Source organism: Mauremys mutica, chromosome 8, assembly GCF_020497125.1.
Source record: "Mauremys mutica isolate MM-2020 ecotype Southern chromosome 8, ASM2049712v1, whole genome shotgun sequence".
Lineage (NCBI taxonomy): Eukaryota > Metazoa > Chordata > Testudines > Geoemydidae > Mauremys > Mauremys mutica.
The window spans coordinates 92,873,481-92,893,730 of NC_059079.1; the positions used below are offsets into that span (position 1 = coordinate 92,873,481).

Consider the following 20,250-nt stretch of genomic DNA (forward strand, 5'->3'; position numbering starts at 1 on the left):
GTCTGGGTTTGTATAGGAATGACTAATTCACATGCATTTTCTGAGACTGGTTCCCAAGAGCTTGTTAATAGTGCAGACCAGTTGCTCAGATAGGGGATGCAGATGTTATTTACTGCTACAGTTTAAGTAGCTCCACTGGATGTCTTCATTTATCGCGTAAGGTTTCCCAAGTATCCCACAAGACAACTCTATTGATCAGCTGTGGGCAGCACCTTTCTATTGGCTATTCATGCTGGCATCTCATCAATTTGATAGAATAGCAAGCATCACCAAAATCAAGCAACCAAAATAATCCAGTGAAAAATGTAGTCCATGGATCATAAGCAAAGTTTGGCTGTCACATTTTGGGGATGTGGCCACAAGGGAGCTGGAGGTAACCATAATTACGAGAGAAATGGGAAACTCCGAGGTTTTGCTTTGGAGTGGTCTATGCATAAACATCACCTTTCATGTTGAGCTACTTGGGTTTGCATGGCTGAGTTCTGCTTTGAGTTCTCTATCCATCAAAATTATTACATTTCACCTGCTTTAGCACTGAAACGACATATCTCAGAGGATTTCAATAAGAAACCATAAATGAACTCAGAATCATTCCAAAGATTTGTGATCCTCAGTGGGTTTTGAGTTTTTACACTCAAAACTCCAAGTAACCAAGCAAGATTCCTATGGGTTTGGGTTTTGTTTTGAATGTTTTACCCCATTCGAAAATTACCTTTAGAGCTAATAAGTGTAATTACCCAGTATCCTGCAGGGACCTTCTAGTTAGGTTATTTACCAATGGACTCTATTAAGCTGCTATGTAATTAAAGGAAAGTCACATGATATCTAAGCCCCTGACAACTGGAAATGTTACTGATGTCCTAATAAAATTATTGTCTGGCTTTAACAGTAACAGAGCCTTATTTAAACCTTCGTTCCACTGTGCTATTGCAGGAAAACATGCTGAATCAAATGAAGATGGAGGGATTAAGATGTCTTTTATCATTGTATTGATCAATCCCAGTGCTGATGGCTGGCAAACCCCTGAAAACAGTCTGTGTAGGCTGCATTGATCCAGTATGCTTAAAGGAAAGGGACTGTTTTATGTGCACATTTCCCAAAGAGAGATCGGAGTTTCTGCAATAAAATTTGAATTGTGGTGGATTTTTTTTCCTGTCACTAAATCCACTGAACAAAGGCTTTTATCTTTGCTGAATAGCATTAGTTCAGCAAATATCAATAAGGTTTTAAGGCTGGCTTTTGATGGCACAGAATAAACCACAAAGTAGCAACCGGGAGGCAATGGGGAGCAAAGGGACAGGAGAGATGGAGACCAACATTGATCGAGATTAAGATTGATCTACCGAGGTACTTAGTGGGTGATGCATGCTTCTACCCCACTCTTTAATATTAGATTTCTGGTTATCTGCTGCCAAGTTTGAATAACATCCAGTCCTTTCACCAAGGCTATCAATCACATTAGCACAGGAAGTTAACGCACACTGCATTAAAAGCCAGCAATGTTTCTTTATTTCAGCCGTGGGGCTGGTGCTTGTTTAATAGCTTGAGAGGCCCAATCCTGCAGAGTTGAAATCAGTGGGCATTATGGGTGCTCCACACCTCCCAGGATAAAGCTTCATTTATTGTAAACTGGTGCATTATAAATGCCACAGAGGAAGCATATGGTGTCAATTTTCTAAAGACTATATTCAGCCTTTGTGATTCTCTAACCCATTTTGTGCCCTTTGGCACAAAAGGTGACTGTTTCACAGCAAAAAGAAAGCTCAGGGCAAAATCTATTGCATTTGTACTTTGCCAGGCAAGACATGGCAGCCTCCACTGTCAGAGGAATAAAACTGGCAGGTGTGGGTACCTGCTGCCTCAGGCCAGTGGGTATCCATTCAACTAAATAGGAGCTGGAAGGGGCCCCATTATGGGAGCACCGTTTGAATCTGAGTCCAATTGTATTTCCAGCTAGAAATGGAAGCTGTTGTTTTTATCAAGGAGTTGAGTCAAATAAAACTGGGTTACGGGCAGTCGGAGACACCCCTGAAGAACAGCCACAAGAGAAACAAAAATACACATAATAGAAACAAGGCTTTTTTTTTTTTTTTTAATAAACAGGGTGTGTTTTTTTTAAAAAAAACCTCCTACGTTTTCAGAGTTGCTGAGCAGCCTCAGCTCCAACTGACGTCGATAAGGGCTCGGCCCCCATGAAAGGCAGGCTCCTAATAAACGGAAAAGTACTAATGACTTACCACAAATTAACCAGGAAGGGGTGTTCCAGGCCCTGCATAATCTGCAGCTCTTTGAACACATTTCTCACTTCATTACGCTCCACACACTTCTGTTTGTTCATGTATTTCATGGCGTACATTTTCTTGGTGTCATTCTTCTGTACAATGCAGACCTAAGTGAGCAAACCAAGATGTTAGACTGGGCAGAGTCGCTGAGAGACATCTTGAAAGCAAGTTTGTGCCGGTGAAATGTGCCCTTATGAGCATCCTTGATAACTTCAATGAGATTCATGTCCCTAGGTCACAGCCCCATGCACTTATGATTTAACCCTGCCCATCACCTGTAACTGCTGCATTTAGGGTGAACAGACGTTCCGATAAAATTGGGACTGTCCCGATTTTCAGGCATTTGTCCCGCGTCCCGATCGATGTTTGGTCAGGATGCAATTTGTCCCGATATTTTGCACTCTTTTTCTTTTGTTTTGTTCCGCGGGTGGAACTCCGCCCTTATTTTTTTGGCTCTCTCTCTCTGCTGGCAGGACTCCGGGACTCCATGCTTTTTTTTTTTTTTTTTGCTGTGCCGGCAGCACTCCATTTTGTGCCCCCCACTCCCACCCCGCCAGCGGGACTCTGGGACTCCGTTTATTTTTTTTCCCTCTCTATCTCTCTGCCGGTGTGACTCCGTTTTTTTTCCTTTCTTCCCCCCCCCCCGCTTTCTCTGCCAACGGGACTCTAGGACTCCGTGCTTTTTTTTTTTTTTTTTGCTGTGCTGGCAGGACTCTGCTTCTCCCCCCCCTGCACCGACAGGACTCCAGGACTCCGCACTTTTTTTTTTGCTGTGCTGGCGGGACTCCCCCCACAATGTGTCCCGATATTTTCTTCATCCCATCTGGTCACCCTAGCTGCATTCAATATTCGTGCTAAGAAGAATCATAGTTAGAGTACAGAGTTTGTCAAAGCAAAGTTGGGGTATTGCAGGTTTATCAAGTAACTGACGAATCTCTGCTTTTCCCCCATAATTATCCATCATTCATGTGCTGCATGCTGCTCCCTGAGCCTCCCTTTCGCCAAGCAGGACTGTAGAGTAGGAGCTGAGGGCATTTACCGAGACAGCCTCACTCCCTGCAGGCAGGACTTAGGAGATGATGTCCCACTAGTACTCACATCTATAAGGATCAGCACAATTTTTCTAGTGTAGCACAGCTGATCCATCAAACCTCTGGGCTTTTGGCATCTTCCAGACATGGGTTTTGTCATAGATATCACCATACTGAAAAAACCCCACAATCCTAACACGATATTTAAATCCCCAAAGTGGGATTTCAAACACAGATGTTTCTCTGCTCCCTGCAGTGCTGCTCTTGGAGAATCATAGTGCTTGGTCAAGGATACACCAGGATGCTCAAGTGGGCATCTCCATTAGTGGGGGAGTCTTCATTCAGAGGATGTTTACCCAGCTAACACAGGGAAAGTCAGCTGGTTGGGTTTATCATTAACTGCAGTTTAAGATCTTGTAATAGAATTTGGGAATTCCAAATGGATGACAAGTCAAACTTAGAGACTCTTCCTGGATTATTAGGACTTGAAGTTCAGGTCAAATCTCATCAACAAGGAATATTCCATTACTCTGCAATAAGCTCTCAAATTTAAGCGTCTCTGATGTGCCCGGTACTTGGCTAGCTACAGTCTCTGTTGTGCATACAGTAGTTTTACTCTCGAGGAGCTTACCTTTCCAAAGCTGCCTTTCCCAATGGCTCGCAAAATTTCAAAGTGGTCAAAGGTCACTGCAGGAAACAACAAATGTTCATAAGTTCAATGTTTGAGCTGAAATTTGATTTTGTAATTCCCTCACCTCACCCCGAACTGAGACTGTTAATAAAAATGAAGGATTTCCAAGGGATATTCTCCTCCGGTTGCTGATGGACAGTTGGGGCACCACCCACAGTAGTTACGCTATTCATGTTATTTCCCATTTGGCTGTAAAAGCAAGTTCCTGGGGCAGTAAATGTCCATTTTCAATGGCATATAGGCAGGAAACCATCAAGCAAATGTTTTCACATCACCTCAACTATTGAGCTATGGGAGTCTGATCTTGCTCCCACTGAAGTCAACTGCAAAACATCCACTGAGTCCACTTCATCAAAGATCTATGCGTGTTGATGGCTGTGAAATAAGCACCACCTGTCTCAGGAGCCTAGGTACAGAAGGTACTTCTTGGCTTTAGATTATTATTCTGTTAAACGACTAATAAAAGTTGAGAACTCTTCTGTCACCCAGAATCAACACAGTTTGGTCTCTGCACAGTGCGGGAAAGCCCAGCCCCGTCCATGCAGCTTTATGGAATGTGAACTGTAATCCAAAGAAGGAAATCATTTCATTCTCCATTGGGACTTCTGAACAGAGATGGGTTCCTGGGATATGCTCTCCCCTCTGTGAATGCTAGGCAGGTGACTCTCATTCACACTAACTGGAATGATCTGTTCATATCAAGCGCTTGTGATCAACCAGTGTGCTAGGCTGCTTGTCTCAGCGGAAGCAAGAAAGAGATTTGCAGATGAACAGCAGATCAAAGCAAAGAGGTAGATTAACTGTTCTGGGTTCAAACCCTGTCACCCAGGGCCTTCAATCAGAAATTGAGGGTGATCAGCAGGCAAGACAAGACACCATAACTGTAATTTCTAAGTTGCAGAGTTTGACTTCAGCTAGTGCTAGGTCAAAACCTGTATGAAGCAACACCCCGAGATCCCACAGCACCATACCATACAGCCATTAGTTAGAAAAGATCATAATGGGGAATCCATTCCTAATACCAGCCACTGCTTTAAAGGCACTTAAACCTCACTGGGTGGCTGATTTGAGGCACCACATCAAAGCTACTGGTAGATCTCTAATATCACATTAGCCTTAATTACTGTGACCCCCGAACCATCAGGCACCACCGAAGTGATGGGCCTGAAATCACAGCGTTAATTTGTCTTGTCCATTGCTTTATTTCCAGTCAATTAGTGAGTGGATGGGAGGAGACCATGTGTCTGACCTGCTTCGCTGAAAACCTGTTCTGAGTGGAACAATACAGCCCAGCGAGAATGTCCGTGATGGATTGAAAGTGACAGAGAGCGAGACGCCGTATTACTCCTCGTGCCAGCTTGTTCCTGTCTTACAGTTGCACCACTAGCTGGGCAGCAGGTTGCATTCTAAACTGCTCACTGCTTTCATAATAAAACTTCAGCGCTGGGGTCAGACAATGACATTTTTTAAAAAGAGTCATTCCCAGGGTATGTTATAAAGAGAGTGAGTTTTGCTGGGCTGACAGCCCTTAGATGCCCATGTTTAAACCCTAAACAAGGACAACATAGGCAAAAGCAGCAGCGCAAGCTTTCCCCAAACAGCTTTCTCCATGCCCAATTTAATCAATGGCCTCACTGCTGAGATTGACAGCAAGGGGACCAATTAGTATCAGGTGTAGTGGGCCTGCCAGCAAAAGCACCTGTTGTGATGGTGGACGTTTTATTAATTACTTTAGAAGACAACTGGCTTCATAGTCCCCAGCACAGTGCTCTGGGAGCGTACGTATGGAGGCTTGACCACGAGCAAGAAATTGGAGAGGCAGTTGGTCCATTCAGCCTCTTATATTCCCAGTTCAGAGTTAATCAGTAGAGGGAGAGATAAAGACATAGGCATGGACCACTGAACACGGAAGAGTCTTCTGGTTTCATGCGCATGGAGCATCACCTCACACACAGTGAGTACCCACAGGGACCAGCACTCAACCAAGAGTTGCGTTCTGCAGCCACCATAAAGAGATCAAACCAGTATGATCCTCATCATTTCCCGGGCACACCTAATGTGCTCTACAAGAAACAGTCCACACCTGAAAGGTTTTCAGTCTAAATACATATTGCCATTTCATAGTCTGAAGGCTTTTCTCCTCTATAGTGGCCACTCCACCTGAATTCCATTTTGAATTTTAAGTGAAATCAGAGTGAAAGAGCTTGCTTTAAAAACCAAAATAAATTGACACCTGGGTTGCAACTAACGTACATCTGGCCCAGAGAGGTTAAGCTTCATTGACAGCTTACAACAGGATTTGTCCTAAGGGAGTTGGGAGTCCAGCTCCCTAAGGCCCTTTTGAAAAATCACTGCCTAGATGTCTCCTCAGAGCTAGAGAGGAGCACAAAACAAAACCCCATATCCCAGAGTCAATTTGGGAAGACAGAGTGGGGGTATTCTCAGGCTCCACCCACAATCAAGTCTCCACCTACCCCATTTTCAGAGGATTTACAGCAGGTTTAAGTGCGACCAACAAAGTCATCCCAGGCTCCTTAGGTGCCCAGGTTCACCATGCTGACGACACCCTCTAATCCTTTCATTCTCCAGCCCCAGGATCCAACCACACCTCTCACATGAAAACTCCTTCCTGGTAGATTCCATGACGTGCTACTGGCACTGGCTTCTGAGGCTCAGGAAGAGATTCTAAGTTACCCTCCCTTAGTCTGAAGGCTAAATAAGTGTAGTGAGTTTGGAAATCGTGTTTTCATGGCACCACTGGTGTGTGAGCACCTTCTGCTTCAACCCCTACTAAACTCTCTCCTTCTTTGTATCTTAGACCAAAGGCTCCTTGGAAAGCCCAGCTGTCCTCTAATTGCCATCTGCTGCCTTGTTCATTAGCTGAACTGAATTGCACAGAAACCAAGAGCCATTTGTCCCCAAAGCATTTTATCAGCGGAGATTTTCAGCAAGAATGTTGCTGTAAATCACTCTTCCCCAGCAACAGACACATTCTCCCCCCCTCCCCCCACAGGATAACAGCCAGAAATACATTCATTTTCTCCAGGATACACTATCTCGGACTTGAAACAAGGGCATCTCACTATGGTAACAGGACAGACACAGATTGACATGAAGCTACAGCTTCGCTGTACACAACAGTACAAAGAACTCAGAATGTCATCCAAATTTAAGTCCCAGCTTAACCTCATACTTTTAAAACATTGGTCATATAGAAATGAACATGTTTTCCAAAGACAGAAACTAACACGGCAATAACGTAAATTCGGCCTCTTTCAACACAAACAGAAGTGTAAAACTAGAAGTGTTGGTGGCGGTAAATTTCTGGGGGTCCCAGAAAAATGGGCACCCCTGCGTCCTGAGCCGCTCTGTCTGCCTGGTGCTCCTGCTGGGGAGCGGGGGAAGCCTCTGCCCCCACAACCCACTCCCCAGCAGGAGCACCAGGCGGGTGGAGTGGGGGCAAGCCTCCATGCCCCGACTCCACTCCCCAGCAGGAGTGCTGAGATGGGGGGCGGGGCAACCCCCTGTGCCCTGACCCCGTTTCCCCAGCAGGAGCACCGGGGGTGAGGTGGGGGGGTGAGACTGCAGGCGGAAGGGGTAACGAGGGCCCCCACTTGCACTGGCCCAGGGTCCCACAAAACCATAGACTACATGATCATATGGGTCCCTTCCAACCTTAAAATCTAAAAATCTAAACCAGAAGCCAGTTTTCACAAACTTGCACTCTCCAGCTCCATTTTTTGTATTAAGGTATTTACTAACACTTTTAACACACAGGATACAGCTAACCCAGCTGAGTGAACGCTAAGTAACATGACACTTCTGATCTGAAGAACATTTCATTAGGGATGATCATTGTTTCTTACCTATCTTTCTAGCCTCTCACAATGGGCTAATCCAAAAATCTTAGGTGCAAACACTAGCAACCAAAGTCTGAAACTAAATCCAAATCTTTTAGTCTGGAGCCTTGTCTGCATAATCAAGAATCTTAAGTCATTTTAGATGCCATCAGATAAGGAACTATTTCAATCATTCCCAAGTCGGAGACAGAATTCATATTACAATTAGGCTTGGCAGAAGTTGATATTTATTTTTTTGCAATTGCCACAATATCAATTTTGATTTTCAGCATTTTTAAGCAATTTCAATTTTCACACTCGTGGGAAATTAAGGAGGGAGGGGGAGAGTAGGGTAAGGTCAGTGCTGACAGCGGGGCTGCAGGGGGCTCCTTGCCCAGCTAAGGGCTCTGAGACACCCAGGCACAAGGTGCAGAGGAGGCTACGGCCTTGGCCCAGCAGAGCAGAGACCCCTGTCCAGGGCTGCAGAGGAGTACGAGGGCCCAGGTGCAGGGGAGGCCAGACCGCTGCTGAATGGCTTCTGCTGGGGGATGGCCCCTATACTCCCAGCCGGTGAGTGAGTGACTGGGGCTGCACATGGCTCTCTGCACAGCTGCGGGGCCGCTGACACAGGAGCCCTGCAGGCGCAAGGTGCAGCGGATGCTGCACTTGCCAAAATTTTTCTTTTTTCATTATTTCTGTGTGTCGGGTAAAATGGACGTTTAGCAACAACTAACGATTTAAACTGACTCCCGCCAAGCCTGGTTATAACGTAATGTCCGACAAACGGATGATGTTTGAGACAGGGAGCAGTGTGTACACTGCTATAGCTTTAAAGTGTCTGCTGAAGCATGTGCAGGAAATGCCACTTTAATGCCAGAGGGGGTGGTATTTCATATCTGAACCCAAGTATCAGAGGGGTAGCCGTGTTAGTCTGGATCTGTAAAAGCAGCAAATACATGCATGAAGACATGCATCCGACAAAGTGGGTATTCACCCACGAAAGCTCATGCTCCAAAACGTCTGTTAGTCTATAAGGTGCTACAGGATTCTTTGCTGCTTATATCTGAACCCAGAGTCCAGGACTAATGTTTAGATAAAATATGTGCAAACTAACAAAGCATAAGAAATGTCCTCATGAAGGACACCTCACCCCTCAAAAGCCTCGTTAAAACCCCATCTGTTAAGCAGCAGTCAAGGATATAAAGATACTTATCACCCATTCCAGTACAGCTAGAGAAGCAAAAACATATGGTATATAATGACTTCCATTCCTTCCATCAAAATATACTCCTGATTTCCATTAATGGGAGTTTTGTGCATGCACCAATGGGAGAATAGACTTAAGCCGTGTATCTAGAGTACAGTATATACACATACACCTCTCATATTCATGTATGTGCATTTCATAATATGAATACTGCATTCCTTTGGAAAGTTCCTCCAATTCCTGGCTGCTGACATGAACCCAGCCCAAAGTCAGAGGTGACAGAAGGTTGTTACCATCTGATGGCTGTTTGGTGGCCTTCATAGAATGATTTGGACCAGATTAACCCTAGTTCCTATTGGAAAGAGGTTCACATCACAAAAAACACCCCTACAACTGGAAATAACCAACCTATGTGTTCAAAGTTTTAGCAGAGAGGCCGAGGAATGGGTGGGCTTGGAAACAGGAAAGGATTTTCTGTTCCCAGTTCAGTAAAATTCCCATCAACTTCATTTGGAACAGAAATTAAGCCAATGCTGAGTCCTTTTAGAAATCCCACCCTGAACTTTCTTCTCACCTACCAAGTCAGGACTGAGGCACATTGGCAAGGCAGTGTGTTCCCATATTGCCTATGCCGTACTGGATGAGGAGAGGATTGAGCATCTCATTCTGCAAGGTACCAAGCTACCTCAGCCAGAGCAGAGGGAGATCAGCACCTCATGGGAAGTGCTTTGGAGGATGGGCCTCAGTCTCCAGGTCGGTCAATCAGACACCATTTGCCATCGCTTACCTGACCGGTTCCCCCCCTTTTCTTTAAGAACAAAAGTCCCTGCTACCCCAGAAAAACAAAGCCCTTTCCCAGTGCTGTGAAAGTATCAGCAGTCCCTGGATACAGCTGAGTGGTGTTCAGTGCAGGACCCAAGCTGGGGAGGAAGGCAGGTGTAAATCACATTTCTGTCTCCTCCAGTCCTGGGGCAATAATAATATATATGGAGATATACCTATCTCACAGAGCTGGAAAGGACCCTGACAGGTCATTGAGTCCAGCCCCCTGCCTTCACTAGCAGGAGCAAGTACTGATTTTGCTTCAGATCCCTAAGTGGCATCCTTAAGGATTGAGCTTATAACCCTGGATTTAGCAGGCCAATGCTCAAACCACTGAGCTATTCCTCTCCCCAAATCTGAGACCAAACCAGCCCCAGCATAATTTACTGCAGCCTAACAGCCTCTAAACTACTCCAAGCTGGAGCTGTTCAATAGGGACCTCAGCACTGGTATAGGCTCAGCCAGAGCATCACGTACTCAGTCCTACACCCAGCATGCCAACCCGTCTCCTTCCCATATGCCAGCATTGCACCACCAGGAACTCCCCTACATTAGAGGGTTCCCCTCTTCAGGGAAGCACTCCATCCCCCTTTGCACAGGAGTGATGCAAAGAGGATGGCGCCAGGGCCAGAATCTGGCCCTCAATGAGTGTAGACTGATCCTGATTATATAAGGAATTGAGAGCACCTCATCCGATAGGCCCTTTGCTTAGTTAATACATTTCCTTTTAAAACTAACTAACTAGCTGTAATCTACAGCTGTACCTACTTGGAGTAAATACCAACAGAAAAATAATGCCGTCATCCTGTTTCACTTGAGCTCAAATTAAACCCCTTGATAAATCCATTTAAAGGAAGAATCTGAAACAGTCATATTAGAACAACAACAATTCTGAAAGTTATCCAAAATGCATAATCATTATTTACGTGTAATACAGTAGTGCCTAGAGACCCCAACTGAGATAAGGACCCATTGTGGTAGGTACTGTACATACACGTAGTACAATACAGTTCACACAGGTAGACAAACTTGTGTTAGTGGGGCTTGCACTAGCATGCTAAAAATAGCTGTGTAGACATTGCGACTTGGGCTGGAGCTCAGGCTCTCAAGCCTGGGGGTTCAGGCATGAGCTCCACTACCACAAGCCTGCGGAGCTAGGCTGAGAGGCTCCCATATAGACATGCCCTAAGTGATTTGTTCAAGGTCACACAGGAAGGTTGTAGCAGAGCAGGGAACTACACCCAGCTCTCCAGAGCCCCAGTCTAGTGACTTCACGCCTCTGTTGTTCAAAATTCATCATTTTGACTGGGTGGGTATTCTCAAGCCACTGGGATTCTTAGCAAAACTAAAGACCTTTTAGAATAATTAAATACTGAACTATCACAACACAGAGACTCTGTTAAGTGACTGCACAAGTAGATACAACTCTATAGGGGCATGCATTTGGATGCATATTATTTATACTCACAACATCTTTCTTACAAACAAATGTTTATTTCCTGAATAATGGGAGTAATGATGTATTGTTATGCACCATTTGACAAATGCACATTCCATCTTACAGAAAATATTAAAAAGATCCCTTTGTGAATGAAACCCCAGCAGAGAGAAGCCATTAAGGAATTCTGGTTACTCGTTAGGAATTATCAGAATGGAAAATCCTCCCCGTCGTTAATCAAGTTATTTACAAAATGCCCTTCCCAGCACAACAGATCCCTGGATGCTGTTAAAAGCAATATAAAAAACCCATGAGGATATTACGATAACAAAATGGTACAGGTTGCTGGAGTGAGTAAAAGTCATGCACAATAGTGGTTTGCCACTGTGGCTTGACAGTGGGACCCTACATTACTGTACAACAGACCCAGGTAAGGCACGATTCACATTATTTTCTCATCAGCTGAGCAGTGAGTGTGCTTGGTGCAGTACAGAAAGTGATGAGACTGTAGAGTCAGATTCAGATCTGTTTCATATGTATCATCTTTATATTACGTTAGCCCCAGGAGGCTTGGTCAGGATCAGGATCCTGTTATGTGAGGGGCTATACAAATCCAAACACAAGAGACGGTGCCTTCTCCCAAGCAAGTCCCAGAAATATGTACTCCAAGTCCTGCGCTAATTGCTGACCAACAAACATGGAACCTGCCAGGATACTGAGCACATAAAATGAATGTCCTAGTAACAGTCTTTCGAACTATCATTTTAACTTATTAATGGGCTCACCAGCACCTTTCTTTTTTAAATGTCTTGGCATCTGCCACTGGGTATTAATTGACATTTATCACTGATGTTGTCAGGCTAGCAGTACCAAGGGATACATTATTAATGATATTTAGGCCAATGTACAGAATGAGCCGTTTCTAGAGATAGAAACAAACAGACAGGTTTCTTCTGAATGAGTCCATTAGTTAAACAACACAAAACACAAACAAATCAAACCCCCTTCCCTCCACCCCTCCCACTAGCTCAGTAAAAAATGACCTTGTTTTAAAAGAACTCCAACCAGAAACCTTTCAAATATTTGACTCTTTATCATCTGCCTCTACGGCTAGTTGATGCTTTTGGAAAGATGATGATCCAGGAATACAATATTTGTCCAACATACCAACAGTGCCTGATTTCAGGTCAAAGTATGTAACACTCCTCTCTCCAATAGTGACTGAACAGTAGTTAATGAACTTTATGATGGGTTCCCTACGCTATAAAACAGTATCCCAGTGAAATTCTTTCCTCTCTAGCTCTCTGCTGACTTCTTGTCCACTCTCACCAAAATGCCTTTCCAAATCTCCCCAGGGACTATGGGAGTGATCAATCTAGGTACCAGTAATTATCCATCTGTGACGGGTTGCCCCCTCTTTTGGGGTGCCACCTTATGTATTGGGGTACCACCAGCCTGGGCTCCCTCACTGTTCTGCTAATCCAGGCCCTCAAGCCTCCTCTAGCAGACACACAGGTAGGAACACGCCCAGCTGCAGAAAGACAGACACTGAGATCAGCTCTGCGTGGGAAGACTCAGCTCGGGAACTGCCCAGCACTCAAGTGCACGCCCCCTCTGGAGTGTAAACCCAAAATGGTATTGTCTTGCGCCCCACAGAAATCTGTACAGCGCAAGCTCATGAAAAAAAATGCATGCATAATTGTGCACTTTATTTGTGCTGGCAATGAATGTGTCAGGTACCTGCTTGAACATACAGCCAGAAGCACATCGAAGGGTCCATCTGCATACTCAGTTTCTCGATCTATGTCTGCAGTAAGAACCACTGCATAGCCCGGTTAGCCATGCAATTCAACACACATTTTAATGAGATGTGTGTATTATTGCAAACAATGACATGGACATTCACATTTTGTGGCCCATCACATTTTCTATGGCTCAGCTGGAAGTTTATGACAGGTGAGTCCTTAATGGAAGAGGGGATCTGAGGACCAGTTTATGGCAAGGATTCTCAACCCCTGGTCCATGAAACACTTACTGCTTGTCCACAGAGATTTGGCAGGTATGTGATGCTGGCTTTCATTGTTTGCAGCTGCTACTTCGCATTAAGAATCCCAAAGCATATATTCAATGCTTTCCTAATCTCACTTGTCCATGTCAGTCAAGGCCAGAGCTAGCACCGGGATTGGAAGACTGGAAATAGGGAAGACACAGTCCATAAGATCAGATATGAGAGGGGTGGTGTCCATGAGATGCCGTCTGTATTAAGGCAAGCACCACACTATGAAAGAGTTTGAGAACCTGTGTTATAAGAATCACTTTCCTACAGTTGTGATAGACAAAATCACCGAAAGCCAGATTCTGCCACTCTTACTCATGCTGAGTAGTACATTACTCCAGAAACAGACCCACTGAAATCAAGGGAACTACTCACAGAGTTATGTACTACTCTGTTGTGTGAGTAAGGGTGACAGAATCTGTCCCTAAATAAGTAGATACATACATTTTATAGGCAAGTCCTTGGATTTCAGTACTTGTCAAGAGTAATTTATCATGCAATTGACATTCAGGGTCTTTCAACTGCTCTCCTGTTAACCAAGCCCAACATTGGCGGGAGAATATATCTGAGCAGGCAATTACCTGATGTCCAGATGCAATTAGGGCCCAATAGTGGGAGATGCGAGTTCCTCCTGGCAGTTGCTCAGCACCTTCAGCTCCTATTGACTTCAAGGAATTTTTTTTTTATAGTGTCCAAAAGTTGCTGGGCCCTCTACAGCACAAACAGAAACACACAGTGCCTGCCAAGAAGGGCTTACAACACAAAAGTGGTGATGCAGAAGGTTAACAAACAGCACAGAGAGGATGGGAGGAGGTAGAACAAAGGTTATAGCAATAAGGCAATCCAAAGCCCCTTAGAAGTCCATCATTGTCTTTCCATTGGCTTCAGTAGGCTGAAGATCAGGTCCTCAGTGAGTGAAAACAAGAACCAACTAATAAAAATAACTCCTTTTAAATAACATTATCAAGCACAAATTACCCTGACAACTAGTAGCTCTGATATTCTGTTCATTTAAAGATCGTTTTGAATGCTTATTTTATATGAACATTAGACTTATCGGATTCATGCAGACTGTCAAACAACTATCTGCACTTGGCATTGAGTATTACCGTTATTATCTATTTGTATTGTGGTAGTGCCCATAGACCCCAATCAGGATCAGGACCCCACTGTCCTAAGCACTGCACAAATGGAATGGAAGAGATTGTCCCTCCCCACAAAGAGCTTATGATCGTATAAGAAGAGATTTAATTGGAAAATGTAATAAAAGACACTGCCCAGCACAAAACATCCAATCTATTTTACTGGTGGGGAAATAAAAGCACAGGTTTTTACAATCAGCTGTTTAGGACAGACCATCCCATATAGGGATAATGATTTTAAAAAAGTGTCCATGCCACAGTTCCTATTAGAGTCCACATCTGGGGGAGGAATTTTAAATTCACTTTAAGAGAGGCAGTGAGATGCCCTGGACATGACAGCTGGTTAGGAGACAGGAAGGGCACCTGGGCTCTATTTCTGAATCTGCCATTGGCTCATTATGGACTTGCACTTGCTGAAGTCAATGGAATCTTTGTCACTGATTCCAATGTGCACAGGATCAGATATTATGTGAATCTGGGCAAAATATTTATCTTCTCTGTGCTTCACTTTTACTGACTGTATGATGGAAATAATACCACATGTAAAGTGCTCTGAGAGCTTTGGATGAATGGTTATGCATGTGCACATTTATGATGATGATGATAATGCTGTGCAGGTTGTAACATGATCCGAATCTGCCTGCAAACACTATAAAGTTATTTTTTAAGTTACGCTCCTCAATTTACACCATAGCATTAGTACTTTTGATTTGCCATTCCAGTGTCAATTAAAGCTATGAAAGCTTCCCTGTTCAGGAAAGCATTTACTCACATGCTTAACTTTAAGCAAGTGCTTCAATCTCATTGAGTTCAATGGGCCTTAAACACATATTTTAAATGCTTTCCTGAATAGGGAAAGATTTTAGCACATACTTAAGTGTTTTCCTGAATTGGGGCCTATGCAGAGAAATCCTTTGCTTTCTGCCATGTCTCCCACCCATCTCAGTGTTTATGAATAGTTCTAATGTGATGAGAAGTCTCCTTGTCACCAACAATCTCCCAGCCATGCCACTCCAAGGAAGGCCAGAGGAAAAGTGAAAATCATCCACCTATACTGCTGAGTCAGTGCTGGCAGCTATTTATGACACAAGCCAATACTGAGCGTTTGAATGTACAGCAACAAGAGGTGCAACCTCCAGGAGACTCTCAAAATGGAGTTTGTTTTCCATCATTTTTTCCAATTACTTTAATGCAAAATAACCAACAGTAGTTTAATAATAATCAGGGAGTGAGGCCAGCAGTCAGTTTAGCCCAAGTGCAGGCTAGTGTTGTCCAGGTACTTACTCAGCATTTATTATGAGGCCCGCAATCCGGTAAGCAATAATGGAAGTGGTGTATCAGATTTCATAACATTTGGAGGACATCATCATAAATCCATTCCCTGAGTGAGCTCAGAGAGTGAAATCCTGTCTTAGAGCACCGTAAACAGAAGGTAGGGGAATGGCCTGGTAAGAGCGATGAACTGGGGCTGCAGAATCAGGGAAGGATGGCTCAGGAGTGTGGAGGGAATACACTTCTGTGTGTAATTGCTCTTGCTTTAAAAAGGAACAGCGTGTGTCAGCACCTGGGGTGCCCTGTGCACTGCAACAAGCACACTTAGGAGCTGGCGAGGCCCCTAGGCAGCTCTATGTCCTTGAGTCCAGGGCGCGTTAGCTGGTGTACAACCAACGTTCCTCTCCTAGTGCTCTCCGGAGAGCCAGGCAGGCATTCTGCCCTGCTCTTGTGCAGCAAGGCAAGCCAGCATTCCCCAGCTCCCCATTTCCATACTGTGGCAGGGTGAAACAGCTGGAAAGGGGTAAGGACTGCTTGCCTGACACGCGGTTCGGCAGGGGACTAAAGGAAGGGCTGTATTCTTTTCGGGGAAGTGAAGAGAGACACTCAGAGCTCTGCAGTGGCCAGGGCTGTTTTGTGTTACTTCGTGAATTTGGTGTTTGAATAGTAGATTGTGCTCTGAGGCACAGGCCTGAAATAGACTTGGGGGCGGCACTGGTTTCTGCTTGGGCTCCAGCACAAACCCCTGCTCCCTATTTTTCAGGCTAACTAAGGAATGCCAATCGCAGCTTACAGTACAGCCTATCAACACCATTCCTGATAACCAGGAAAGGGAGTTCTGGCTGCAGGAGCTCCCTTCACCTGAGGCATGCTACCCCCATAACACTTCCATCCTTTGCCAGCCTCCACAGAGCTCCAATCCAGGTCCATGAGGTTACTGAGCAAGAGCCTCACCCACTGCACCACCACACTGTGAAGGCAGATTAGGGAATCGCAGCAATGGCCCTGCAACCAGATGTTGTACCTGCTGACTCAGTGGGATCAGATGACTAGCAGCAGGCTGCTGGTTGGACACCACTTTGTATAAAGCTTCCTGTTCCTTCTCTAACTCTGGTCTGAGCAACTGGTAAACAAAATTGTTCCAACCATTCCAGTATTTTTAACATTTAATATTTTGCTGCCCTTCATCGTACATAAAAAATATGAAAGGTTATTGTGAGTGTTATTGAAAAGGCACTTCAAAGATTTCATTTTGCAACTGATAAATATCAAATATATTTAATAAGGTGTTGAACCAAACTCAAAACTTACTGTGGAAGTCAAAGTTTCCCAGGATAAACTGAGCATTTTAATGATTAAATACTGTTATCTTTCAGTATTTGACCACTATTATATTTATCTGTCTAGGATAGTAGCTTATATGATGCGTCACCTGTATTTTATGTATTGTATTTATTTATGTATTGTATTCATGCAGCCATGTGGAAGCATATATGGTAGTTAATAAACTGACTCTCGCCGTGCATCAGGAAATAAGTTTATGGAGCAATATTTGAAAGATTGCATCTATAATCATGGCAGCACCAAGACAACTATCTCTCAGAGCTAATATTGTGATAATGCATGCTCATGTTCTGTAATACCAACCCTGACCTCTAGTTTCATGGTAACAACTAGTATGGTGGCCTGGAAGGGCAAAGTTATCAAGAACCTCCAACGATGATACTGGCTGACACCTCTGAAGCAGCTTCCCACCAAGCCCAAAGCAGGCAGGGAAATGCCCAGCCCTCAAGTTGTTTTCCCACCACCCTTAAATCCAGCACTCCTCATGTGACTGGGGTGATTGCCAACCTCCCAAGAAGCTCTCTTACCATTTCCAAAACCCAGCAGTTCTCACCCTCAGATCACCAGGGGATTCGCCTGGCACTTCTCAAAACCATTGGCTCCCCGGGGGAGGGTCACTCTTCAAACCCCGCCCTCAGGTTGGCATTATAAACCGTTTGGTAGTTGGGAAAGGCAAGTGAAGTAATAGCTGGTGTGTGCAGTCAGAAGGCATGAATGGCCTTTGCATAACCAGTAAGTTTGGGTGATCAGCGATTACAGAATAGGGGCTGTTCTGTGGATCTCAGAGTCACATTTCACTCGATGTTTTGTTCATGGTTAAACTTATTTATCCCATTGAAAACTGAGGTTATTGACAGCCTGATAATTAAAGAGCCTGAACTGGAGGAAGGTGGAAGAGAAGACCTTTCTTCCCAGAAGGCTGAGTCTCTTATATCCCTTATCAGAGGAAGTAGCCTTTGAGTGCTCTTGCTTGGGCTGCTTTGCACCACCAAGGAGTTTGGCAGAGGGTGAGAAAACAAGAACTCTTCCCCCTGGGATGGAACAAAGTAGCACTTCTTAGGCCTCTTAGGAGTGGGAGCACAAGAAGCAGGAGTGTGTCAGATGGCCTTTGCTAGGTCCATGATGGCCTTGTTGATGGGGAAGGACACTCTGGGACGGGAGGGTTGCAGAATGTCTAGTAAGCTGTGCTGAGGCGCCTGAGTTCCCTCTAGCTGGATCTGTAACTCTGCCACTACCGTGTGCATCAGCTCTTGGTATTTTTTAAAGTCATCCAGCAGAGACGGAGAAGATGGAGAGGCTGCCTCATCCAGTGACAATGATGAGATTGATCCTGGAACCACTGGAACTGTCAGATCCTCCTTCCTCCTCCAAATACTCCAATGGGGCTGGTTGCGTTCGGCCAGGCAATGGTAAACAGAATTTGTGCACCGAGCCTGGGTGTCTGGGGTAGGGTTCCCATGATCCCCAATATACTGATATTGATAAAATGGCTCCACTAATGGAGGGGGGACCCCTCAGCACAGGGTACCACCTGTGTCTATTTGGAGGTTGGAACCCTCATCTTCTTCTAGGGCTTCTGTCTGGGGCCACCTCTCCTCAGTGCCACAAAGAATCCCGTGGCACCTCCGACCAATCAGAAGCAAAGGCCGCATCCCTGATCATCAGCAGGATCAACAGTACTGAGGACTGTACTTCAAGGTTGGTGGGTGAAATGGGGGAATGATTCCGTCTCCTTGTGACAGACTCCTCCTCTGGTGTAACAACATCCCAGAATATACATGGACCCAACAGGATCTGTGAATGTGGATGGGGAGGGTATGTCTCCGACTGCCCAGGAGTATGAGGAGAGTCCACTGGCGGACCATGGCAGCCAGTTCCTCCCGGGACCATGTTGCTATTGTACAGCCTCAGTACCCGAAGTGAATGGAAGCAGTAGGAGCTGTCTATCCTAAGTCTTCACCACCAGAGCCAGTTTTGGAACTGTTCAATACATACCCTTGTACACCTCCTTCTCTTGCTGAAAAGATTTAGTTGGGCCTAAGACCTTAGCACCCAGGTGCGCTGGCTTTCCCGAGTCTGACAGGGTCAGGGAAGGATCCCTTCTTTTCAGGGCAATCTTAGGCATAGATAACTTGTCCTTATGTCTATGAGAGTGCCCCTTTCTCTCCTCTGAAGCCATCTCTTTAGGCTTAACAGAATTAGCCTCCATTCCTGAGCTCATACTCAGAGGGTACTGCTTGCTTGTTGAGGCTAATGTATAGGGGAGGGTCCCCAGCCCAGATCTGACTGGGCTTCATTGCCTTATTCCATGAGGTGTTTTCTGAGTCTCAGTTCCTGACCCTCATGAGTTCTTGGGGGAGAAGAGAGACAGATGCTGCATTTGGCAGAAATGTGAGCATCACCCAGGCTATAAAGACAGCACTGATGTTAGTCACTCACAGAAAAGGTGTGAGAGCAGGAAACACAGTTTTTGAACCCCCGCACTCTCGGCATAAATGCCAGACTTCTTGGGGGAAAAGTCCCTGGGCAGGGGAAAAAATGCTATCTAACTATCTGTGCTATGCTATACTACAAAAACTACTAAAAAATTAACTCCATAGAATTCTTACAGGAATGACATAGCAAAACAGAGCTGAGTACACTGAAGATTCCAACCCAGACCATGCGGTGGTAAGAAAGAACTCGAGATGTCGGCCCGCACCACCCTTTATGCCGAGGGGTGGAAGCACAAGGAGAGCTGCAGTGCAGGTGCAGGACAACAGACACTGCTTGCAAGAAAGCGCGGTGCCTGGTGCACATGCATATCCCACGTGTGGAATACACATGGGGACCATCTGTTCTTTTAAACAGAACAGTAAAAAAGTGTTCTTACCCTCTTCATTTTCATCGAAGACCGGTGGCTTGCTGGAGGTGTTTGCGCCCATGGTGAATTTTGCCCAAAGTTCTCTTGTGCAGTTACATCACCAGCCTGGGATGCATGGCGGTGAAGTTAGCATTAGCATCCAGCGCTCTCTCAGAAGATCTGTGGAACTTGTTATGTGCAGGCCCTGGAGAAAGAGAAAAGAAGCATCTCGTCGTCATTGTCATACACGAAGGAACACTGCAAATTGGTCACCACACATTTGC

At 45.1% G+C, this 20,250-nt stretch overlaps 1 protein-coding gene across 4 annotated transcripts in view; it reads right to left on the reverse strand.

Moving 5' to 3' along the window:
- STK32A (serine/threonine kinase 32A) overlaps positions 1–20,250 on the reverse strand; it is a 93,883-nt gene that overhangs the window by 58,882 nt on the left and 14,751 nt on the right. For all 4 annotated transcript variants that reach the window (XM_045028532.1, XM_045028531.1, XM_045028530.1 and 1 more), the window contains exons 2-4: positions 19,997–20,171; positions 3,945–4,000; positions 2,238–2,389 (exon numbers count right to left, since the gene is read on the reverse strand). In XM_045028532.1, the coding sequence (XP_044884467.1) occupies positions 2,238–2,389; positions 3,945–4,000; positions 19,997–20,048 (260 nt within the window). In that variant the 5' untranslated portion in view covers positions 20,049–20,171. The remainder of the gene's footprint in view (positions 1–2,237; positions 2,390–3,944; positions 4,001–19,996; positions 20,172–20,250) is intronic.